At 42.1% G+C, this 26347-nt stretch overlaps 1 protein-coding gene across 3 annotated transcripts in view; it reads left to right on the top strand.

Annotated features, from left to right (window-relative positions):
• The first annotated feature begins 2099 nt into the window (after positions 1-2099).
• FBXO21 (F-box protein 21) overlaps positions 2100-26347 on the top strand; it is a 46708-nt gene continuing 22460 nt past the window's right edge. For 2 of the 3 annotated variants that reach the window (XM_077875804.1, XM_077875803.1), the window contains exons 1-8: positions 2100-2364; positions 3142-3277; positions 5678-5772; positions 12389-12510; positions 15001-15147; positions 15431-15567; positions 16490-16626; positions 25136-25315. In XM_077875804.1, coding sequence (XP_077731930.1) covers positions 2126-2364; positions 3142-3277; positions 5678-5772; positions 12389-12510; positions 15001-15147; positions 15431-15567; positions 16490-16626; positions 25136-25315 — 1193 coding nt within the window. In that variant the 5' untranslated portion in view covers positions 2100-2125. Of the gene's footprint in view, positions 2365-2856; positions 3030-3141; positions 3278-5677; positions 5773-12388; positions 12511-15000; positions 15148-15430; positions 15568-16489; positions 16627-25135; positions 25316-26347 lie in introns of those variants that run through there. The other variant, XM_077875805.1, reaches the window with a different exon arrangement.

Raw genomic sequence — 26347 nt, 5'->3', positions numbered from 1 at the left:
AATGTTGTGCAATCAGCACCTCTCTCTAGGCCATCCTTTACAACTTCAATATTTTCGGGGCATTTCCAAATTGGGGTGGTAGCCTTACTGAGCTTCCATGAACTGACAACAGGTTGTGTTACACCCATGGGTCCCCCCAACTGGACTTTGAGCTCCTGCGAAGCAAAGACACTGTCTTACTCACATCTGTATCCTCAGGGCACATAGCACAGGGTCCAGGTTAATAATAATTATTATTAAATAAGGGATGCCTGAGTGGCTTGGTGGTTGAGTGTCTGCCTTTGGCTCAGGGTGTGATCCTGGAGTTCTGGGATTGAGTCCCGCATCTGGCTCCTGCATGGAGTCTGCTTCTCCTCCCTCTGCCTATGTCTGTGTCTCTCATGAAGAAATAAATAAAATCTTTTAAAAATTTATTAAATAATAAAAATAATATTATTATAATAAAACATATTAAATAATAAAAATATCATTAAATAAACTATTAAATAATAATTATTATTATAGGTGCAGGTACTGAATTACCTGGATGGTAATTCCTGCTTTGAGGATTCAAAGCCAGGCTCTACCACCTTTTGTGTCTAACTTTGAGCCAGTGATTCCCACCTTTATGAGCCTTCTTTTCCATATTCGTAGAATGGGTATATTACAGTATTCATCATAGAGGCTCGAATGAGGAGAAAGGTCATGCAGAATGCTTGGCACAGCACCCACTCAATAATATTAAATTAGCTGTTACTACGACACACTTGTTTAGAGCACACTCAAGCAGACGCGAAGAGCTCTGAATTAACATCTAGATCACGGGATTCTGAGCAAGCTTATCTGTCTGAAACTCAGTTTCCCCCACCTGTAATTTGGGGAGATAAGAGCTGAGAGGGATATTGGGAAGGACCGCTGAGCTCATGCACAGGAAGTGCTGAGGACGCACAAGAAAGATGGATTCTGTTAAGATCGCGGGTTCGGGGGGGATCCCTGGGTGGCTCAGCATCCCTGGGCGGCTCAGCGGTTTGGCGCCTGCCTTTGGCCCAGGGCGCATCCTGGGGTCCCGGGCTCGAATCCTGCGTCGGGCTCCTGGCATGGAGCCTGCTTCTGCCTCTGCCTGTGTCTCTGCCTCTCTCTCTCTAGGTCTATCATTCTATCATGAATAAATAAATAAAATCTTAAAAAAAAGAAAAGAAAAGAAAAAGATCGCAGGTTCGCAGCTCCCAGAGCCACACCACAGTTTGCAATGGCTCTGCTGGGGATTTACCCCAAAGATACAGATGCACTGAAATGCCGGGACACCCGCACCCGATGTTTATTTTTTATTTTTTTTGAAGATTTTATTTATTCATTCATGAGAGAACAGACAGAGAGAGAGAGGCAGAGACACAGGCAGAGGGAGAAGCAGGCCCCATGCAGGGAGCCTGACGTCCTCCGGGATCAGGCCCCGGGCTGCAGGCAGGCACTTTACCTGCTGAGCCACCCGGGGGTCCCTGCACCCGATGTTTCTAGCAGCAATGGCCACAATAGCCAAACTGTGGAAGGAGCCTCGGTGTCCATCGAAGGATGATGGATAAAGAAGCTGTGGTCCATGTATACGATGGAATATTCCTCAGCCTTGAGAAACGACAAAGACCCACATTTGCTTCGACGTGGCTGGAGCTGGAGGGTACGATGCTGAGTGAAGTAAGTCAGTCGGAGAAGGACAAACATTATATGGTCTCGTTCATTTGGGGAATATAAAACATAGTGAAAGGGAATAAAGGGGAAAGGAGAAAAAATGAGTGGGAAATATCAGAAAGGGAGACAGAACATGAAGACTCCTAACTCTGGGAAACGAACTGGGGGTGGTGGGAGGGGAGGCGGGCGGGGGTGGGGGTGACCGGGTGGCGGGCACTGGGGGGGGCAGTTGACGGGATGAGCGCTGGCTGTTGTGCTATATGTTGGCAAATCGAACGCCAATTTAAAAAAAACAGAAAGAACGCGCTTCCCTCCGCCAGCCGCCGGCCGCGGCCCGGGCCCAGGGGGTGTGGCCACGGGGAGGGGGCGGGGCTACCCCCGAGCCCGCCCCTCGAGGCGGGTGGGCGGGGCGAGGCGGGGCGCCCTGGCGCGCGCGCGCGGCGGGCCCAGGTACGCGGACAAGATGGCGGCGGCAGCGGTCGACAGCGCGATGGAGGTGGTGCCGGCGCTGGCGGAGGAGGCCGCGCCCGAGGCGGCGGGCCTCAGCTGTCTGGTCAACCTGCCCGGCGAGGTGCTGGAGTACATCCTGTGCAGCGGCTCGCTGACGGCCGCCGACATCGGCCGCGTGTCCAGCACCTGCCGGCGGCTGCGCGAGCTGTGCCAGAGTAGCGGGAAGGTGTGGAAGGAGCAGTTCCGGGTGAGGTGAGCCCGCCGCCCGCGCCCCCGCGCCCGCGCCCCCGCCCCCGCCCCCCCCGGGCCCGGCCGCGGCCCGCCCGCGCCCCCGCCTCGCCGCCCGCGCCGACCCCCTCGGCGGGCCGCAGACAAAGGCCTCCAGGCCGCCGGCCCCGGGCCCGGGGCTCCCCGCCGGCCCCCGCCGCCCCCCGCCGCCGCCCGGATTGCGCGGCCCGGGCCCGCCGTGCACCCACCGCGACGCCGCGGGGACCGCCGCCCCGCCGCCCTGCGCGCTCCTTTGTGCCCGGCTCCGGGCCAGCGCGCCGACACGGATCCCGCGCCGCCGGCTCCTCGCCCGCAGCCGGGGAGGCGGACGCAGCATCCCGGCCGCGGGCCCGCAGCACGGATCTCGGGGTGGGACCCGGGTAAATCCGGCTCCCGCACACTTGCCGGATGACCTTGCGGGGGGGGGGGGGCACTTCCCTTTCTTTGGAGCCTCGTTCATCGACTTTACGCGGGGATCGCCAGACCCGTGTTTCACTGCGGTCATTACACGGATGATGCGTGAGGAGCGTTGACACAGGGCCCGGCTCTCGGGAGGCGCGATCGGTCGTCACTGTTATTGTGGCTGCAGCTGCCCCCATTTCCTAGACGGGCAGTGGAGACTCCGCATTCCTCGGCCTGCTTCCCCCAAGGTCATGCCGCGAGCCGCGTGCTGGGTCCCCCGCCGGGGCCCCTGCTGCCCCTGCTTCTCGAGGCCGCCTTCAGTGTCTCCGTGAAGCTGAGAGGGTGTTTCTCTCCTTGTAGGTGGCCTTCCCTTATGAAACACTACAGCCCCACCGACTACGTCAATTGGCTGGAGGAGTATAAAGTTCGGCAAAAAGCTGGGTTAGAAGCCCGGAAGATTGTAGCCTCATTCTCAAAGAGGTTCTTTTCAGAGCACGTAAGGATCTGTTGATGTAGCCCCCGCCCCGCCCGCCCCCCTCTTTTGCCTGGTAGCCGTGTGTGTGTGTGTGTGTGTGTGTGTGTGTGTGTGTCCGGGCCCGTAGGCATTAGCTCATCCAGCTCCTTCTGATAGCCCTTTTTCAGTTCTCTCCCAATCCCTGACTCACTTAGATGGCCGCAAGAGTCATTGTGTCCTCCTCTCCAGCAACACGAAGCCATTTGTCCCTGCCAGCTTTACTTTTTCTAAAGCCAGAGAGAGAGAGAATGGGGGTGGAGAGGGAGGGAGGGACCCACAGCACAATGTAGAGGGGATCCGGATCAGCATTTTGTCTCTTCTCAGGAGGTTAAACATCTTTTTTACAGCCTCCGCTTCAGCTAAGGGATCACCAGGGATGGAACACTACAGATTTCACCCAGTTGTTTTCCCAGAAGGGTTGACGAAACTCATTCGGTTTTTTTTCTTCTCTCTGGCTTTGCAGGTTCTAAACCAGTAGTGAATAGCATTATTTCTTAAGATAACAGAACTAGAAGCTATCTGTTGTAAATAAGAATTCTTACTCCCTCTGTTAAATTATCTAGTATTCTTTAACCCTGATAAGTTTTTGTGGTTCTTAAAAATATTGCTGAAACGCCCGGGTTTTTGTTGTTGCTTTTGTTTTCCCCACAAAGTATCTCAGGAGTTTCTGTATTAGGCCATGAGTCTTAACTTTTTGTAATTCTGGGAAGTAGTTCACACTAATATTTTAAATTTATTTCTGATTGAGGGTCTAGAAGTAGAGCCGGTCTGATTTATTTATTTATTGGGTTTGAGGTTTGTTTTGTTTTGAGTAAACTGTATGCCCAGTGTGGGGCTTGGACTCAGGACCCTGAGATCAAGAGTCACATGCTCTACTGAGTGAGCCAGCCAGGCGCCCCTGATTTATTTTACTATCCTGTTTTTTTTTTTTTTTTTTACTATCCTGGTTTACTGAAGATTACTTCCTCTTTTCTTTCTCTATTTTTTAGGATTTTATTTTTTAAGTAATCTCTGCACTCAATATGGGGCTTGAACTTAACAACCCTGAGATCAAGAATTGCATGTTGTCCTGACTGAACTAGCAGGGCACCCAGATTAATTTCCTGTTTTCTAATTTTAATTAATGTCATTTCATGGATTCACACATGAGAAACATTTTCAAGGCTTTTCAAGTTTTGAAAGGAAAATCTGAACTTTGGACAAATTTGAACTTATTCTCCTGTAGAAAATAAAGCTAGATATCCTCCAGTGTAATTCATTTCTTTTTTTTGATTTTATTTCTTTATTAGAGAGCAGGAGCTAGAGTCAGAGCAAGTGGAGGGTGTCGGGAGGGGATGGCAAGCCAGCTGGGCACTGAGCGCAGAGCCAGAAGCAGAACTTGATCTCAGGACCTGCGCCGAAATCAAGAGTTGGACACTTAACTGCTTGGGCCCCCCAGGAGCCCCCAGTGTAATTTCTATAAATAAGCGTTGGTTAATATTAGGATGGACAGAATTTATGTTCTATTCTAGGTAAGCCATGCCCTGGCCAAAAGCATTCATATCAGATTTTAAACCTGTACAGATGTGTTTGCACACACATGTATTTGGATGCTAGATGTATTTGATGCCCTTGTTCATGGGCTACTAGTTTGCAACCTCTACTTCTAGTCCAGCTGGTTTTGTGGCATTTTTAACAGCCTGTGTGTTTGTCTAATAATGATGAATTGTTGTCTTTTTTCCTTAGCTCCCTCTTTCCCTGTACTACTGCCTAATTAGAAATATGTCAAGGACTTTGAACATAGCAGGAATATACTTAAGATTGATCTGTGGGTGGATGATTACTTTGGCTCAGGATCCTTATATTCCTGTGTTCTCTGCATGCATACAGGTTGACATGAAATTTCCTGCGTACTTTCAAAACAAAGTGGGAGAAGTAATAGAATTTTAAAGCTCATTGGTACCACCGCCTCCATTTATAGAGGAGAAAATAGGCCCAGTGGGTTAAGTGAGTTGCCCAAAGTACTAGACTTCTCTTTCTGGCCCTCTACTCCTACTTGAGTACAACATAAATTGCTTGAAATCATTGTTGTAAATTATGATATTTTGTATTTCTAATCCTGTTTCAGAGCTATTTTCCTTTACATTAGAACGCTGGAGTATTCACTTTCAGGAATTCCAGACTGTGAAAATATCACTAATTTACAACTGACAGTAAGATCGGAACAAATTATTGTTATTCCACATGTTACTTTCCACCCATGGTAGGTGGTGCAGGATAGTGTGGGACAGCTGTTACCACTTTCACACACATGAGCATCTCTGTTTGCAACTCAGATTTGTGTGTGAGAGTGACAGACTATTGCCTGTTATTGAGGCCTGTTTCTATATGTCTTCTTCATAGGTCCCTTGTAACGGTTTTAGTGACATTGAGAATCTTGAGGGACCAGAGATATTTTTTGAGGATGAATTGGTGTGTATCCTAAATATGGAAGGAAGGTAAGTCATAGTTTTAGCAGGGATTGGTTTTTTGTTCATTCTTATAATAATGCCCAGAATTAACTGCCGTAATTTGTATGTGGCCCAACTCTGGGATATGTTTTCCAAATATTTCATGTCTTGCCTTAGTTATAGTTTTGAAAAATTCTGTTGTGTAAATAATGTAAATACACTGAGACAATTGACACTTAAACCTTGCAGAAATCCTTTTGGAAAGAAAAGAGAATTAGTATTTTTTCCTACTACTGGTCAAATACTATGCTTGGCACTTGTATCTATTATATCATTTAGTAATATAAACCACTTTCTACCTGTCATCACTGAATTTGTCTGTTATGGATTGAATTTTTTTTTTTAATTTCTTAGGCATGTCTTAATTTACTGAATGATTTTTTTTTTAACAATTTCTCAATTTTTTTTTTTCAATTTCTCAATTTTGTTAAGAAATAATCTTAACTTTGGCCATGAAGGTTATAGGTATCTTGTTGAACCTTTCTTTTATCTCTCCTGATCAAGAAGAATCCATTATCTCTTGTTTGTTGCTTAAAATTTTTTATGCTCATATTTCCTGCTGTGAAGGCTAGTTTTTGGTTTACCTAAAAGATGGCTTGGCTTCCAGTTTAGCATACCTATGAAGATTTTCTGCTCTAAAAGTTTTGGAAACTATTAATGATGGAAGATAAGAATGCTAGCTTAGCAACTTTCTTAAGAGAGCTCATTGTGGAATATCTCAAAAACAAGGTGTAGGGTTTTTCTTGTTTTTAAAGGGGTTTAAGAGAGAGAAATATCTATCAGTGGAACAACTGTAGGGGAAAGGTAAGATGTGCCACTATTCTAGGCCTTGGATGAGTTCAAATGCGGAGGTCATTTTTCCGTTTCTATTTTGGTTTATCTATAAATGAATTGAAGTATGATCTAATAGTCAGTATTGTGCAGCCTTAAAAATAAAAGCTGACCTGTCTTTTTTACGTATATGTGTGTATACTTTCAAATACATAAGCGTAGTGTCATGTATACTAAGTTTATTGGTTGTTTTAGTTTTGATTTGATGTTGAGTGCAGACTTTGTTTCCTCTTGTTTATGCTGTTTCTCCTTTCCTCCATACTCCCTCCGTTTGCATTGGCTTTCCCTGCTTTACCCCTGTAATTAATGGTGACAGTTTAGCCTGTGTTCTTCCATGCTGATATATATCCATACATGTGGTCATGGAGGGAGATTGTTTATTTCACAGAATTGTGATCATAAAATAGGTGCTTTTCTGTGTCTTTTTTTTTTCATTCAGCATTACCTTTGGAAATTGAATTAATGATAAAAAGTCAAGTTCATTTTGTTAATGGCTATATACTGTCTTACAGTATATATTATAGTTAACTATAATTTGTTGATGAGCAACCACTTTCTTCTCCATCTTGTGTTATTGTAGAGGATGATGTTTTTTTGTAGTTTCATTTCTAAGTAATAGGTTCCTAGGAATGAATGTCCGAGGTCAGACTATTGAATGTTATTGAAAAACATAAAAGATAGCGTGTCCTTGAGTGGGGAGACTTACCATCACAAAAATGTCAGTTCTTCTAAAATTAACACATAACCCTAGTACCATTCCAATTAGAATCCAAAAAAATTTTGGGACAGGAGGGTTTTTTGTGTCTTTTAATTGGATGATACTGTCATAAAATATGTCAAGAAGAATTAATTCACTAGAACTAGAAAAAAACAATTTTTAAGTAATCACACTGTAAAACTTGAATCATTAGATAGTAGGACATAGATGAAGCTAACAATATTTGAAACAATGTAATGCTTAAATGAAAGTTGAGAGCTACATCAGTGGCAAAGAATAATTCAGAAACAAGATACTATATTTAAATTCAGAAGGAAAAGATGGCATATTTAATGATTGTTATTGGAAATAACTGAATATTCATCTGGAAGAAAGTAAAACTTGCATCATATACAAAAATTAAGTTCCAAAAGATTAAATAACCCAGATATTAAAATTATCACAATGAAAATCCCTCAATAAAATAGCAGACTGTGTCCAATCTAGAGAGACCTACTTAACTAATAATAGAAAAGCAATGCAAGAATACAGACAGAGGGTTTTGTGATGAAAAATAAACTTCCTTATGACCAAAGAAACTAAAGAATGTCAACAGAATGTTTAAAATTTCTTTTTTTTTTTTAATTTTTTTAAATTTCTAAGAAGAAATTGAAAAAGATACAGAGGAGGACATTCACAGAAGAGCAAAGTGAAGGGGCTTAGAATCCTGTATATATCTTTAAATTCATTCTGCAAAGAAATGTTAAATAACAACAAAATACTGATTTTTTTTTTAATGTAGCAAATTGGCAAACATGACTAAATATGCACAGCCAGTTAAAAAGTACACTATTATAGTCTTTTTAGAAGTGAAGGTCATAGATATGTCACTTCTGGGCCTGACATGTATTTTGAGCCTAAAACAGTGTTATTTTTAAATGACAGGGAATACTCTCACATTTGAAAATATTTTGGGATGCCAGTGTTCTTGAAGGACTCTGTTCATATTCATTCCTAGGAAATGCTTATTGGGCAAATATGGAAATCATAGGAAGGAAGGATAGTTTTCTGTAAATGCTGAAGCACCAATCTCTGGATATGTGAAAACATCTTGTATTTATGGTGTTCTGTGTGATCTTTAAAGAGAGTACATTTGCAATAAAGATTTGAAACAATAGGGAACCCTGGGTGGCGCAGCGGTTTGGCGCCTGCCTTTGGCCCAGAGCGCGATCCTGGAGACCCGGGATCGAATCCCATGTCGGGCTCCCGGTGCATGGAGCCTGCTTCTCCCTCTGCCTATGTCTCTGCCTCTCTCTCTCTCTGTGTGACTATCGTAAATAAATAAAAATTAAAAAAAAAAATTTAAAAAAGATTTGAAACAATAAACAGTTAATAAAGTTCAGTATTGTATTCAAAGTACAATAAAGTTCATGTTGAAAATGACATATGGTCTACTTGAGAAAATGACCCAAGGTGACCCTCACTGAGATATGTTTCAGTAAACCTACTGGATTTTAAAGACAGAAAAGTCTTTTGGGCATCCAAACAAAAAAGATGAAGTCATTTATAAGGTTAAGAAAATCCGAATACCATCAGACTTTTCAACAGTTGCTCTGTGTCAGAGGAAAAAAGAGTAACATATTTAAGATGCTCAAGGATCAGAAATGTCAGCCAAGGATTTTTATATCCAGCCAAACTGACTTCCAAGTGTAAAGGCTGCAGACAAACTTACCAACTTGCAAGGACTTGGGGACTTTTGAGCCCTTCATGAGAAATGTGCTAGAAAATGAGCTTCAAACAACCAGAACAACCAGAGACAATGACACAAGGACTAGCGGTGAGCATTAAATATGTATTTACTTGTAGAATTAAGTCCAAGTGACAGTTAAAAGGGTAGAAAGTATTGTATGTAATGGCCATAAGCCTTTTCAGTATAGATCTAGTACGGTTGCTTAAATGAGTAGAGAATAGGGGAGAATATAACCAAAATATTTAGTGGTTCTCAGTACTCATCAAGCTGATGAAAATACTGGTCTTGTTATTCTGTGGCTGGGCTTTGTGTGTGTTTATGAGAGAAAGAGAGAGATGTGGAATAAAGCAAACAAGTACCTAGGTGATACTCTAATTCATCTCTGGTATCCTGGAGAAGGGAGGTATTCCTGGAAGAAGAAAAGATTGGAGATATAAAATAGAAGATGGTAAAAACTATACAGTTGTGAATTTGATTTAGAAGTGTCAGTATGAATTCCTGAAATACATTTAAAAATATGTAGGTGTGTGTGTGTGTGTGTACGTAGATACACTAGACTTACTATTTTTGTCCATTTAAAAGGTCTAGAAACAATAACCAACCTACTAGAAAATGATGATCCCTAATACCCAGATGGTAGTCTTGATATACCATTTCCCATCAAAAGAAGCCATGTTTTGGGGAAAGGACTGATTCTAGGTCTGATATAGGAATTGTAAAAATATAAGGGTGGAGCATCTTGGAAGTCTGGAACCAGATATCAAGAGAAGTACCAATACTTCATGTTGTAAGCGATACTTCATGTTCTAAGTGTTCAGGGACCAATGTGGAGAGGCTTTTTTCCATTGGCCAGAGATGTGATTTGAACAGAAGTGTGGTTAGTAAACTGAGATGGGTTGTAACACCCCAACTGTGTTTAGCTCTGGTAGTTCATAATAATACTCAGGGACAACTAATTGTTCACCTATGGAGGATAATAAGAATCTAAATTATTATTATTTTGAAAAACAATAAAAGGAAAGATAGGAGCATTTATCCTGCTGTTCCTGGATATTGTGCCATTGGGGGAATCCAGTAGTAGATGAGGGGAAATTATTCATTATAGAAATGCTCTAGCTATTAACTGAAGAAAGGATGTGGAATTAGAGGATCACCACTTTGCGACCTCTAATGAATTAATGGACCTGGGCTTTGAGGAGAAGTGGCTGCTAACATCACCAAAAGGGACAACTAAGGCATGATTGCCTCCTGATGGAAGGACTTCACTACCACCTGTGAAGTAGTCTTGCCAAATAAATGGAATCTAAATCTGACCAAGCATCTACATCCAATTTACAGGAAATTCAGAAGACAGAAGAGCATGTGAACCCATACCTTGTGGATGCAGTCAACAAATTCCAGACTGTGGGAAACTGCAGGTCACACAACCAGGTTTCTTCAACAAAGTGCAAGGGAAAGAAAAGATGGAGGGGGATCCTGTGGATAAAAAGACTTGAATGACCTCAAAACGGGCTAGTGTAGAGTGCTCAGGGATGTACATTTGGTGAGGCAGAGATGAGCATGGAGGTATGGGTTGTGATGGCTGTAGATGGGAAGAGAGGGCCCCAGAGGGCTCCTGGGGCATCTGCGAAGTCATTTCTTGGCCTGAGTGGTGGATACAAGCATGTTTGCCTTATAATCCTGCATTAAGCTTAATTCATTAGGTTGCTGATTTGTTTCATAAAATTTTCTAGACTGACATACTTTACAACTCAAAGATTGAAAGGCTGATAGAACCTAGCCCTGCTGATTCTCATTTACTGAGAATGACAGTCCTTTATTTCCCCGAAGTCACAGATAAACTAATCACTGTCTCCCTCCTGTTTCCCATGATCCATGTGTACATTTGGAATATCTGGTGAAGCATTTCATTCACTCAGCAAGCATTTATTTGAGCATCTACTATGTGCCAGGTCCTATCCTGGGCACTGAGGATACACCAGTGAACAACACAGCCTTGTCTTCATGGGGCTTCCATTCTAGTGGGGGAGATAGTCACTAACCAAGTAAAGATGGTTTATTACATAAGAAGATGGGAATTCCCATAAACAAATACTGATCAGAGAAGAGTATTTGGGGTGAGGAGAGAAGGCCTTACTAAAAGTGACGTTTGAATGAAAACCTGAAAGGAGACGAGGGCACAGATTGCACATCTCTAGGGATGGAATGTTCCAGTCAAGGAGCAGAGAGTGCTGAGGCCCAAGGTGAGCACCATCAGGTGTGATGAAGGAACAGCAGGGAAGCCAGGGTGGCCAGAGCCTAGTGGGGGCAGGGAGTAGCAGGAATTGTGGTCAGAGGGCTGAGGGGCCCAGAGTTTAAAGAACCTCTTAGGTCATCCTTAGGACTTCAGCTTTTACTTTGAGCAAGGTGGAAAACCCCTGGAAAATATGGGGCAGAGGATTTTTGTGCTGTGACTCAACCACGTTAACTGAAGCACCCTGGCTACGGTGTGGAGGAGAGACTATAGAAGGGCAGCGTTGGAAGCTGGAAGCTCATTTAGTATGCTGTTATAATATAGACAAAAGATGGTGGCGGCTTAAATGAGTTAGTGAGAAGTGTTCACATGTCCAGTGGACTCTGAAGATAGAACGAGTAGCACTGGTGGACAGAGTGAGTGTGGCCTCTGAGAGCAAGCCAGCAAGGAGGCAAGAACGCCAAGGCTTTCGGCCTGATGGCAGTGGCAGAGTTGCCTTTCCCTGAGGGGGATGACTGTGGGAGGGGAAGCCCTCCTAAGGAATTCACCAGATAGCCAAGTTGGAGTGTGGAGTAGCAGTTGGATATACAGGTTTGGAGTTTAGAGGAGCAATGAGTACTGGAAAATAAATTGAGGGCTGTCAGTGGAGAGAATATTTGAAATCATGAGACGGGATGAGATCACCATGGCAGTGAGCGTAGAAGGAGAAAAGCAGGAGGCCAAGGCCTGAGTTTCCTAAAGCAGGTGCCCACGGGCCAGCAAAGGATTCCAGACACTTCACCTCTGGTTTCTGAGCCTCAGCCAGCTACCCCAGCTCTTCAGTTTTCTCTTGGATTTCTTTTTAGTAAATCTGAAGCCAAACAGGTCAGTGTTTCTTGGATTTCAGCACGAATGACTTACTGTTACTTATAAATGCAAAGTCTTGAATTGTGCTGTCTGCTTCTGGGATAAAAAGTACTATGTGGACGCGAACGACTTACATTTTTCTTGTTAAGTAGGCTCTTTGCATCCTAGGAGTAGCTCAAAGTAAAAAATAAGGTAGTCAAAGGCTTTAGTATCTTAATGCTCATTGATGTGTTTGTTTGTTTTCCAGAAAAGCTTTGACCTGGAAATACTATGCTAAAAAAATTCTTTACTACCTACGCCAACAGAAAATTTTAAATAACCTTAAGGCATTTCTTCAGCAGCCTGATGACTATGAATCGTATCTTGAAGGTGAGACTCTACAAGTGATCTTTCGACAGGCAGCTAAGTTGTTCCTCAGAGGAGGGAGATCATCCCTGAAGGTGGAACAGTGGAAAAGTGGGTTTCTGATCATTTAGGCAGGCAAAACTGTTAAACTTTAGAGCTAAGATTTTGCCAGAATGTTTGGCTGTCAGCTGAAGAGATAGTGTTTTGGAAGGATGCACCATTGGTTCAAAGCACAAGGTTAGTAAGTTAGCTAATGAGGTTGAATTCTCTTTTTCCAAGCTTTGAAGCGTCATTTCCAAGTCAAATAAATTTGTCCAGTTTTGTCTCCGTGTGACCTTCAGCAAATCCCTTTACCTCTCCTGGTTGGAGTTTAATGAGGCCGAGGTGTTCTTGCATGTTAGTAAGTTGGCTTGTTCATAATGAGAAGTGAGAAAGAAGTCGAGTGGACAGAAATGAGGGGAATAACTTTGTTCCTGCTAAGTCAGACAAAAACAAATGTGACTTCATTTTTTTAAACGAATTTAAATTCCTAGCATATTACATAAGCACTGCCATAAATTGTGGTTGTGAAGTACGGCTATGACCATTCCTTCATTTTCATTCCCTGGCCCCTCTGACTTACCAGTTCATCAGTTTTCTTCCTTTCCAGTGTTTGCATGTCCCCATTCTGTTTCTGTGGTCAGGCAGGTTGTCACCCCTACTTCCGGCAGCCACTTTCGAAGTGGCACTTCAATCTCAGCCTCAGGGCTGCTGACACCTAGCATCAGTTCAGCCTGAAACTTGGCCTTTTCACCACTCTGGCCAACTAATGTCCTGGGTTTTTTTTTGTTTTTTGTTTTTTGTTTTTTAATTAACCTGCTGTTCAGTGCCTTGCATAATTTGGACTTTCCCTGAACCCCAGACCTTTCCCCATTACTCTCTAAAACACCCTCTTTGCTCCAGCCAGGTCATTATCTTCCCTCCTGGCTTCATATCTTCAATAGTGGTATCCCCGTTTTCTTAGAATTCCCTCTTAAATCTTACTTGGCCATGAAAGTTCGGTTCAAATTTAACTTCCATTGGGTTTTTGCTGACTACTGCAACACTTGCAGGTTTTAACTCACCTCAGAAGGCATACATGCAATAGCATTGACTAGTAAACCACTGTATAGTGTCCCGTTTCAGGTGTGTGCATTTTGTTCTCCAGCTGGTCATTAACATTTCTTGTGTCCCTTGTCCCTACATTATTATGATCACTGTGTTCTCCACAGTGTCTGGTGTAGACTCTTCCTGAGTGTGTAAAAGTGTCCTCATCCAAAAAGAAGTGAAAACTCTGTTTCAGTTGATCAAAATCAAACAGCCTCACCACCCTGGTGGGATATTCTATGGGTACTGGAGTGGAGAGTCAGCCTATCTTCTGTTCAATCATTTGACAGGCTTCGTTTTCTGTAGTTTATTTATGAAGACAATCATTTCTTTTTCACATTCCAAATATTAAGTAATAATATGGTTTTCAATAACTCCTGCAAATCAGTGTTGTGGGCACTGGGTAGCCATTGGAAGTTTTTAAGTAGTTGAGCAAGTGGAAGTCAGCTCTAGGGTTTTGATCCTTGGTGACTGACAAGAATAATCTAATAGCATTAACAAAGTCTAGGAATCAGAGCATTAGGATGGAATGCACTTTGGGGAAGTCCTTCAGCCAACAAATGAGGAAACTCCATCCCAGGAAAGCGTAGGAGCCATTCCCTAGCTAGGGGTAAAACTGAGGCTGGGATCTAGTCTAAATCCCTTGATGCCTGCTTCCAACTCCTTGCAGTGTGAGTAGGGAGTCAAGATCCTGACCTCTTGAATTTAAAATGACTCAAAAAAAAAAAAAAATTCATATACGGCTTCCCAAGTGAAAATGTCTTCTAACCAAATGACCAAGTTAGCCCTTTGGCATTTGGTTAGAAAACGGCCTAAGACAGTAAAGAGCTGAGCAGGAGTTTTCCAGAGACCCTGTCTCCAATGTACCTTGTACACGTCTTTGCTGCTGGTTCCCTGAGTGTCACTGTTTCTCTAATTCAAAAGTACAATTATCTCCAGAGTTCACTTACTTGTTAACCCTTGATGGGTATAATTTGTAGAAATCTCTCATTGAGGGCGTTCAGTCTTTTTTTTTTTTTTTTTTTTTTTTTAAGTAAAGGAACTGTCTTAGCCATTATGTTTTCAGAGTTATTGGAAAGATGTCCTTTATGGCATTTATTTCTCTTTGTAATAGAATAGGGAACATGCTGGGTTTTTTGAGTCCATGACCTTTGAGATAGGGTTTGGTTTATTTAAAAAAAAAAAAAAAAAAAAAAAGTTTGTAAACTTGTTTGTGATTAGAGTGTTGCTCTTCTCTGTGTAATAGCAGCAATATCTGCCATCCACGAATGAATTTTATCTGGTAGGATGGTACAAAGAACTTTAGCCCCAGATGCCCGGGCTAAGTGACAAACTGATAAGAAAAGAGTAAAAATAGGAACTTTTTCAATAATTCCTATTCATTTCCAGGTGCTGTATACATTGACCAGTACTGCAATCCTCTTTCTGACATCAGCCTCAAAGATATCCAGGCCCAGATTGACAGCATCGTGGAGCTTGTTTGCAAAACCCTTCGGGGCATAAACAGTCGACACCCCAGCTTGGCCTTCAAGGCAGGTGTGGAATTGCTTTGGATCCAGCTGTACTTGCAAAAGAAAACCTAGTAGAGCGATTGGCTAATTTGAGAAATTCTATAGGGTGTTTCTATTATGTCACCAGAAAAGCAGTTAATGACACAACCACATGTTCACCTGGAAATGTGAAAGACTTTAAATTAATTATTTGTTTCTGCTGGGTCTTGTTGGGGCACTGCCAATGTCTGTGTGTTAAGGGTTTTTGGGATACATTGGTCACAACTTTGGGAGTGCTTGTGTCCTCAGAGTAGATCTCTGTGTTTCAGGTGAATCTTCCATGATAATGGAAATAGAGCTCCAGAGCCAGGTGCTGGATGCCATGAACTATGTCCTTTATGACCAACTGAAGTTTAAGGGGAACCGGATGGATTACTATAATGCCCTAAACTTATACATGCACCAGGTAAATGTGGGTATATTAAAACATAATAATATGTATTTTTAAAGCTCATTTCTGAAAAATTGTATAGTTTTTGAGAGCAAATACATTGTCTTTTCATCTCTCAGTGCCCAGCGATACTCATTTCTGTCTTTACTATAAAGATACTGCTATGGAATTGTGAAAACCATTGAGATAGTTTCCTGTATAGAAGTAGGTGTTTCTCTGACTTGGTCAGTTTGTATCTTATGAACACTAACTGTGAAACTAATCAGGTCTTTTTTCTGCACTGGCCTGTAGAAGGGTTGGAGGACACTTGGCTAGCCATATCATTGATACTTAGTTTTTTTGTACCTCCTCCTTGGCACCCTTTTCAAATTTATTCTGTTGACCTGTTTGCTACCTTAATTTTTTGCTGTCATATTTTACATACTTTCCTTGAAATGGCCTTTAATTCTTTTTGGAAGAACAGCCTAAATCGCAGGTCTGCAAACTTTCTGTAAAGGGCCACACGTTTTGGCTCTGCAGGCCATTTGCTGTGTATCCTCACTGCTCAGGTTACAAAAACAAACAAATGTGGCAGTGTTCCAATGAAACCTATATGGACGTGGAAATTTGAATTTCACGTGATTTTTATGTGTCACGAAATAGTAATCTTTTGACTTTTTTTTTTTTTTTTTTTTTTTTTACTATTTTTTTAAATGCTAAAAAATGTAAAAACTCTTCTCACGCAGGCTGTACAAAAGCAGGTAGTGGACTAGATACGTCCCACCGACTGCAGTCTGCAGACCCCTGATCAAATAAATCAGATGCTCATCCACTTAAACCACAAAAACCTAGCATCATTCCTCATGCACAGTGGGTGCCCTGTAAGAACTTACATTGAAGGAATGAGAAAATAATAGTTCCTATTCGTGAAGCTAAAGGATTTTTTTTTCTCCTTTAGGTTTTGATTCGCAGAACAGGAATCCCAATCAGCATGTCCCTGCTCTACCTGACAATTGCCCGGCAGTTGGGGGTCCCACTGGAACCTGTCAACTTCCCCAGTCACTTCTTGTTAAGATGGTGCCAAGGTGCAGAAGGGTGAGCCACCTATGCCACGTTGTGACTGGTCCTCACGATTCACTCCTACAGTGCTGAGAGGAAGAGCAGTAGCCAACAGAGGTTCACCAGAGCGCTGGTGGTGGGGCAACTGTGGTGTTCCTTGGCCATCTGTGTCAGCATTCTGGTTCTGGGAGAAGGGCACTCGGGATCTTTCTGTATTGTTTCTTAAAACTGCATGTGAATTTACAGTTATCTCAAAGTAAGTGTAAATAAAGAGGACTAGCAGTTCAGGGTTTTAGGTTAAATCTTAAAGCCCCTTATTTCAAAGCAGATCAGATCAAAGAGGTTTTTGTCTTGTTCTGTTTTACGGAAACTGCTTTTTTTTTTTAAGTTTTTATTTAAATTCCAGTTAGTTAACATACAGTGTAATACTAGTTTCAGGTGACTTAGCACTTCAGTAGTACACCTAGTGCTCATCACAAGGGCACCCCTTAATCTTCATCAGCTATTTCAACCATCCCCCACCCACCTCCCCTCGGGTAACCATCAGCTTTGTAATTAAGAGTCTCTTTCTTGGTTTGCCTCTCCTTTTTCCCCATTTTGCTCTTCTGTTTTGTTAAATGCCACATGAGTGAAGTCATGTGGTAGTTATCTTTCTCTGATTTATGTCCCTTAGCATTATATGCTCTAGATCCATCCATATTGTTGCAGATGGCAAGATTTCATTCTTTTTTATGGCTGAGTAATATTCCATTGTATATAAGTATACCACTTCTTTCTCTTTTTATCTGTTGATGGACACTTGGGCTGTTTCCATAGTTTGGCTATGGTAGAAAATGCTGCTGTAAACATCAGGATGCATGTATCCCTTTGAATGAATTGGTATTTTTGTCCTAATTTTGTACTAAGACAATTGCTGGGTTAGGGTTACGGTTAGGGCTTTTTTTTTTTTTTTTTTTTAAGATTTTATTTATTTATTCATGAGACACATAGAGAGAGGGGCACAGACGCAGACAGAGGGAGAAACAAGCTCCACGCAGGGAGCCTGATGTGGGACTCGATCCTGGGTCTCCAGGATCATACCCTGGGCTGCAGGTGGCACCAAACCGCTGAGCCACCTGGGCTGCCCTATAGATTAGTTCTATTTTTAATTTTTTGAGGAACCTCCATACTGTTTCCCACAGTGACTGCACCAGTTTGCATCCCCACCAACAGTACAAGAGGGTTCCCCTTTCTCCACATCCTTACCAACACCTGTTGTTTCCTTTGTTACTGAGTTTAGCCATTGTGATGGGTGTGAGATGATAGCTCCTTGTAGGTTTTATTTGCGTTTCCTTGTAGGTTTCTTTTGCAATGGTGAGTGATAGTGAGCATTCTGTCACGTGTCTGTTGGCCATCTGGATGTCTGCTTTGGGAAAATGTCATTTCTTGTCTTCTGCCCATGTTTTAACTGAATCATTTGTTTTTTGGGTGTTGAGTTTTATACGTTCATTTTTTTAAGATTTTATTTTTTAATTATGTATTTATTTGAGAGAGTGATTGAGAGAGAGAAAATGAGTGGTGAGAGGGAGAAGCAAACTCCCCACTGAGCCGGGAGCCTGACATGGGGCTTGATCCCAGGACCCCAAGATTATGACCTGAGCTGAAGGCAGATGCTTAACTGACTGAGCCACCCAGGCGCCCTTATTTTTTTAAGTAACCTCTCTGTACCCAGTACTTGGCTCAGACTCACAACCCCAAGATTAAGAGTCACACACTTCATTGACTGAGCTAGTGAGGCACCAAAATAAATTTTTTATAAGTTTTGGATCTTAACCCTGTATCAGATCTGTCATTTGCAGATATCTTCCATTCTGTAGGTTGCCTATTTTATTTTATTTTATTTATTTTTTATTTTTTTTATTCATGAGAGAGAGAGAGGCAGAGACCTAGGCAGAGGGAGAAGCAGGTTCTATTCAGGGAGCTGGATGTGGGACTTGGATCCCAGGTCTTCAAGATCAGGCCCCTGGCAGAAGGCAGCGCTAAACCGCTGAGCCAGCCGGGCTGCCCCTGTAGGTTGCCTTTTGGTTTTGGTTGTTTTCCTTTGCTGTGCAGAAGCTTATTTTGATGAAATCCTAATAGTGTATTTTTGCTTTTGTCTCCCTTGCCTCTGGATGCATATCTAAAAATAAGTTGCTACGGCTGATGTCAAAGAGGTTACTGCCTGTATTCTCTAGGATTTTAATGGCTTCATGTCTCACCTTTAGGTTTTTAATCCATTTTGAATTTATTTATTTATTTATTTATTTATTTATTTATTTATTTATTTATTTTTAAGATTTTATTTATTTATTCATAGAGACACAGAGAGAGAGAGGCAGAGACACAGGCAGAGGGGGAAGCAGGCTCCATGCAGAGAGCCCGACATGGGACTTGATCCAGGGTCTCCGGGATCACGCCCTGGGCTGCAGGCGGCGCTAAACTGCTGCGCCACCGGGGCTGCCCTTGAATTTATTTTTGTATATGGTGTAAGAAAGTGGTCTGGTTTGATACTGTTGCATGTTGCTGTCCAGTTTTCCCAGCACCATTTGTTGAAGAGATTTTTTTCCCCACTGAATATTCTTTCCTGCTTTGTCAAAGTTTAATTGATCTTATAATTGTGGGTTTATTTCTGGGTTTTCTCTTCTGTTCCATTGTTCTGTGTGTCTATATTTGTGCCAGTGCCATACTGTTTTGATCACTACAGCTTTGTAATATACTTGAAGTCCAGAATTGTGATGTCTCCAGCTTTGCTTTTCTTTTTCAAGGTTGCTTTGGCTATTCGAGATCTTTTGTGGCTCCATACAAATTTTAATATTGTTGCAGCTCTGAGAAAAATGCTGTTGGTATTTTGGTAGGGATTGCATTAAATATGTAGATTGCTTTGGGTAGTATAGGCATTTTAACAATATTTGTTCTTCCAATCCATGAGCATGGAATGTCAATGTCTTCCATTTTTTTGTTGTTCTCTTCGGTTTCTTCAATGTTTCATAGTTTTCAGAGTACAGGTTTTTCACTTCTTTGGTTAGGTTTATTCCTAAGTATCTCACTGGTTTTGGTATAATTATAAATGGGATTGATTCCTTATTTTCTCTTTCTGCTGCTTCATTATTGGTGTATAGAAACGCAACAGAATTCTGTAGGTAGATTTTCTATTCTGTGACTTTAGTGAATGTATGTATCAGCTGTTGCAGTTTTTTTTGGTGGAATCCTTTGGGTTTTCTACATAGTATATCATGTCATCTGCAAACAGTAAAAGTTTGACTTTGCCAGTTTTTTGTTTTGTTTTGTTTAAGATTATTTATTTATTTATTCATGAGAGAGACACAGAGAGAGGCAGAGACATAGGCAAGGGAGAAGCAGGCTCCATGCAGGAAGCTTGATGTGGGACTCAATCCTGGGACTCTGGGATCACACCTTGAGCCAAAGGCAGACGCTCAACCGCTGAGCCACCCAGGCATCCCGTCTGTGCCAGTTTGGATGCTTTTTATTTCTTTTGGTTGTCTGATTGCTGTAGCTAGGACTTCTAGTACTATGTTAAATAACAGGTGAGAGTGGACATCCTTGTCTCATTCCTGACCATAGAGGAAAAGCTCTCAGCTTTTCCCCAGTGAGTATGATATTAGTTGTGGGTTTTCCGTATATGGCCTTTATATTATGTTAAGGTATGTTTCCATTAAACCTGCTTCGTTGGTGTTTTTATCATGAGTGGATGTTGTACTTTGTCAAATGCTTTTCTGCCTCTATTGAGATGATCATATGGTTCTTTTATTAATGTGGTGTGTCAGAGTGATTGATTTGCAAATATTAAACCACGCTTGCAACCCAGGAATAAATCCCACTTGATTGTGGTGAATGATTCTTTTAATATTATTGTTGGATTCCGTTTGCTAGTATTTTATTTTTTATTTTTTAAAGATTTTACTTATTTATTCACGAGAGACACACACACACAGAGAGAGAGGCAGAGACACAGGCAGAGGGAGAAGCAGGCTCCATGCAGGAAACCTGATTTGGGACCCGATCCTGGGACTCCAGGATCACGCCCTGGGCCAAAGGCAGGCGCTAAACCACTGAGCCTCCCAGGGATCCCCAGTTTGCTAGTATTTTATTGAGAATTTTTGCATCCATGTTCATCAGGGATATTGGCCGTAGTTCTGTTGTTTTTTTAAGATTTTACTGACTTATTTTTCCTGTTTCTTAAGGTAGGCCTGTATTGTTATATACTTCTCTCTAGGACTACTTTTGCTGCAGCCCAGAGGTTTGAGACAGTTGTGTTTTCATTTTCATTTATTTCCATGTATTTTTTAATTTCTTTTTGATTTCCTGGCTGATCCATTCATTGTTTGGTAATATGTTATTTAGCCTCCATGTATTTGTGGTCTTTCCAAATTTTTTCTCATGGTTGACTTCAAGTTTCAAGAGTGTTGTGGTCAGAAGAGATGCATGGTATGATCTCCGTCTTTTTGTATTTGTTGAGGCCTGATTTATGACCCAGTATGTGATGTGTTCTGGAGAATGTCCCATGTGCACTTGAAAAGAATGCATATTCTGTTGTTTTAGGATGAAATGTTCTGAGTATATCTATAAAGTTCATCTAGATACAAGAGTTCTTAAAGAAAATCTTACTTTGTAGTCTTCCATAAAATCTCTCCCTCTCCCCCTCCTCACCAGAGAGAAGAGGAGGAAGGGAGAGTGGGGAAAAGGGCAGAGTAGTCACATTCTTCACTCATGTGCAAAGCAAATTTCTTATCAGCCGCAACTTAGCTTTTCTGAAAGATATAGTTCATCAAATAGGCAGAACTATCTTCTTATTAAATGTGCCATTTAGAGGAAAAAGAAACAACATTATTTAATTATATCTGTTATTTGAATGACTATGATACCCTCTAGTGAGTGGAATAATAGAAAGTACCTGAGCTTTTAAGTCCAGCAGGGTTCAGCTGTCAGCTTCCTCTGAGTCTGTTTTTTACTCTGGAAAAATGGGGCACATGGTTTTCAAGTGGTTTGGAGGATTGAGATGACCCAGTGCTTTACACACCTAGTAGAATTTGTGAAGCATACTTAGAAGAAAGGTATAGCTTTCTTTCTTTCTTTTTCTTTCTTTCTTTCTTTCTTTCTTTGAGAGAGAATAGATGTGCTAGTGGCGGGGGGGGGGGGGGGCAGAAGGAGAGGGAGAGAGAGAATCTCAAGCCAGCTCTGTGCTGCCAGTCACAGGGTTCTGTCTTAGGACCTGAGATCATCACCTGAGCTAAAATCAAGAGTCAGGTGCTCAACCAGCTGACCCATCTAGGTACCCCACTCACTTCTGTATTTCTACCCCTAGATTAATGGGGCACCTCGGTGGCTCAGTGGTTGAGCGTCTGCCTTCAGCTCAGGTCCTGATCCCAGGGTCCTAGGATCGAGTCCCACATCTGGCTCCCCATAGGGATCCTGTGCCTCCCTCTGCCTACATTTCTGCCTCTCTCTCTGTGTCTCATGAATAAAAAATCTTTAAAAAGAAAGAAAGAAAACACATATAGTTGGAACCTCCTGGGTATTCTTCCTCATTCCCTTCTTCCTCTCTCTGTAGAGATACCCATCAGTTATCTGAAAGTTTTTTTTTTTTTTAAAGATTTATTTATTTATTTAGAGAGAGCGAAGAGAGAGGCAGAGACACAGGCAGAGGGAGAAGCAGGCTCCCTGTAGGAAGCCCGATATGGGACTCGATCCTGGGTCTCCAGGATCACACCCCGGGCTGCAGGCGATGCTAAACCGCTGCGCCACCGGGGCTGCCCTATCTGAAAGTTTTTGTTATTTGCATGCACATTATTATAATTCATCACGTATACTTCCTTAAATGGTATGTATGGGCTTCCCTTCTTTTTACATAGTTGTTTCTAAAAATATATTGCATAGCTTCCTTTTTGGATAGCAGACACCCATTTTCCATTATTGCAAATGGGAAATATGCTTTTTCAGCCCATTCTGTCTCCCTAAATAACCCAACCAATTTCTCCAAATATCTCAAAAATATTCTTAAATGCCCATGTAATAATTCCTCAAGGATCTCTGCGTGATATAAAACATTTAAAAATCCAGTTACCATATTATTTGCCATAGTAACCTATTGCTGGGTACTGTTGTGCGTGGTAACTGTCATTTTTCCTTTTTAGGCTACAGCAAATGTACATTAACAGTGCAAATGAGCAGTGGAGTAATTTGTTAGCACCCCGGGCACCTGGCAGAAATAAACACAGCCCCGGGCTGGGTCCTTGGGAAAAGAGGGGAAGCTGCTGAGAATAGTGGAGGGTGATCTGCCTGAAGCAAAAGCAGGCTGCAGGCTCTCCAAGTCCTCACTTCTACCCATGTTCCCCGTGCCTTTGGTCTCTGATCTGCCCCTGCACCAAGACCATATTGTCTTTCTTACTGTAACTTTACCATTAACTAGTACCTGCTAGTCAGACCCCCATTGAGTTCTTCAAAATTCCCTTGGCTGTTCTTAGCCTTTTGTTCTATAGATTTAGAATCCATTTACTAGGTTCCTTCAAAAGCCCATATGGACATCGATTGGCACCAGAGCTTACTTGGGATTGGATTCATACACGAATGTGAGCAACATCAGTGTTTCACTGAGTCCGCCTGTGAATATGATGCCTCCCTACACATTTGAGTTATCTTTAATGTCCCTATAAAGACTTTATTTATTTATTTATTTACTTGTAGAGAGAGGGAGGAGGAGGGGAGAGGATCTTAAGCAGGCTCCACACTCAGCACAGAGCCCGATGCGGGGCTTGATCTCACGACACTGAGACCATGACCTGAGCCGATATCAGTTAGACACTCAAATGATTGAGTCACCCAGGTTCCCTTTTAAAAAGATTTTATTGTTTTCTTCATGAAGTTCATTGCTTTCCTGATAGATTTATTCATTAAGAACTTTACATTTTTGTTGCTATTGTAAATGGTAATTTTAAAATTACATTTACTAAGTATTGATGGTTTATAGGGATATGATTGATATTTAGGTTTAGATTTGATAATGAGTCCCTTTGCTGAATAAATTATTAGAGCTCATTGTCAACTCTTGGGTTTTCTCTGCAGAGCATCATATTGCCTATGAATCATGACAGTTTTGTTTCTTTTCTTTCTAGCCCTTGTCTGTTTGTGTTTCTTGTACTTACTCTGCTAACTAGGTCTTCTTGCACAAAATTGAGTAGAAACAGTGATAGCAGGTAGCCTTGTCTTGGGTAGGACTGTAGGTAGAATGCTTTAAAATTTGATCATCAAGCATGATGTTTGGGGTATTGCCTTCCGCTGGGATTATCAGTGCCTTCTAAATTTCTAGTTTGCTTAAGCTTTATTAAAAAGTAGGCATTAAAAAGAATAATTTAAAAAAATAAAAAGTAGGCATTAGACTTTTTTTTCCCCCAAAATCTCCCCTCTATGTCTGTTGATATAATCATATTATTTTCTCTTTTAGCTGGAATAGATTTTTTAACATTCAGTTCTTTTATTTTTGAGGTACATGTATCTTAATCATTAATCTTCATGTATTTTTAAAAATACATTGCTGTTATTTGATTTGTTCATGTTTTATTTAGGATTTTTGCTTATAAATTTGTATACATGTGGTTCTTCTAGACTCATAAAAAGAGTTGAAGAGTATCCCTTGTTTCTGGAACATTCCATCTGTCTTGCCACAGGAAGGATATTAATAGGACTCTAGGAAGAAATCTGACTGGGCTTTATAAAGCAGCCCAAGAGAAAATCTCTTACATGGTTTGCAGTAGGCATAAGATCAAAGTGGAACAGGTGCTCAAGAAAAAAAAAAAAAAAAACAAGTATCCCTGAAACAAAGACCCACCTAAATCCCTCAGGAGTCCTCAGAATATGTTCTTCAAACTGGTGAGGACTTGCTTTGTGTGCCTCCTCCCACTCAGCACGGAACACCACCATATACGAGAGCACGGTTCACGGGAGGGGTGGCGTGGTCAGGTGCAGGAATTCTTCCTGGTGTGGCGCAGGTTCCCAGGCTGAGCCCTGAGTGACCACCTGAGCATGTCCGCAGAGTTGGGAGCAGAGCACTTATGGGGCAGGGCTCCGTAACTGTCTCAGCCTCAGGGGCACTGGGCCTACAGACATTGTGCCAGTCTGTGGAGTCCAGAGAGGGCTTCAAGGCCTGTCAGTATTGCTCTCAGCCAAACTTCTGATTGAGCATTTTGTAGACCAGTTCAATAAATTCTAGTTTGTTCTCTTTTCAACTTGGTTTAATCTGGCTTAATCTCCCCCCAAAGCTGTATTTGATGGCACACATTGGTGCTGTTCCCTAAACACCCGTCTTCTGCAGTCTTAACACAGCAGGGCACGTATAAAGGGTCACATTTTGAACTTTAGACAAGGCCTTAATATTGTAAGTAGAAATATTGCTGGTTTTAATATTCAAGTCTCTAATTTGAGCTACTTATTGGTACAGGGGTATGGGCAGTTAGATATTGGCTTGTTCAGCACTGATCCAGGAATCGGCTAACTACATGTGCCGTTTGCATAGGGCAAGCCTGGACATCTTTGACTACATCTACATAGATGCCTTCGGGAAGGGAAAGCAGCTGACTGTGAAGGAGTGTGAATACTTGATCGGTCAGCACGTGACAGCTGCACTATATGGAGTGGTCAATGTCAAGAAGGTGTTGCAGCGAATGGTGGGAAACCTTTTAAGCCTAGGAAAGCGGTAAGGTTTTCTTGGTTTTCCAGCACTTGTGCAGAGTGCATGTCTTTGGAGGTGCAGATGGCCTTACAGAGGATATGGTTTGATGAATCTCTCTGCTTGGGCTGCTGTGGCATGCAGTTGGGATATCTACAGCTGTCGACCCACCACTGAAAGAAACTCATGCTGTCCCGGTTTAAGCTGTTTTAAGTGACTTTTCTTTGGCACCTTTGCAGTGCAATGGCACAAGCTGTCCATAAATTGAAAGCATTCTTTAGTAACAAGAATGCTTTAGATGGGTAAAGTTTATTTGGGGGGGGCAGGGTATTCTCATGTCCCAAGTGCTTTGTCATCTCTTGATTGATACATTTCTATCACTTAGATAAGAAAACAAAAGTATGAAACTATTTTGCTTCTGATTCAAAGGAAATTTGTCTTACAGGGAAAATAGAAGGTCATACGTTGTAGTCATTGCTTTCTGCCTTATGGTAGAATTCTTTATTTCTTTTTTTTTTTTTTTTTTTTTTTAAGATTTTATGTATTTATTCATGAGAGACACACACACACACAGAGAGGCAGAGACACAGGCAGAGGGAGAAGCAGGCTCCATGCAGGGAGCCTGACGTGGGACTCGATCCCGGGTCTCCAGGGTCACGGCCCGGACTAAAGGCAGTGCTAAACCACTGAGCCACTGGGGCTGCCCTCTTTATTTCTTTTTATTTTTTATTTTATTTATTTTATTTTATTTTTTTTTTAATTCTTTTTTTATTTATTTATGATAGTCACAGAGAGAGAGAGAGGCAGAGACACAGGCAGAGGGAGAAGCAGGCTCCATGCACCGGGAGCCCGACGTGGGACTCGATCCCGGGTCTCCAGGATCGCGCCCTGGGCCAAAGGCAGGCGCCAAACCACTGCGCCACCCAGGGATCCCTATTTCTTTTTAAATAGACTTTGTTTTTTAGACCAATCTGAGAGTCATGACAAAATGGAGGAGAAAGTACAGAGAGTTCTTCTGTACCCCCCCCACCCTTCCCTCCCTCTACAGGCTCCCCCACT

This window comes from Canis aureus, chromosome 27 (genome assembly GCF_053574225.1).
Source record: "Canis aureus isolate CA01 chromosome 27, VMU_Caureus_v.1.0, whole genome shotgun sequence".
In the NCBI taxonomy this organism is placed as follows: Eukaryota; Metazoa; Chordata; class Mammalia; order Carnivora; family Canidae; genus Canis; species Canis aureus.
This window is presented reverse-complemented; position numbering and strand designations above follow the sequence as displayed.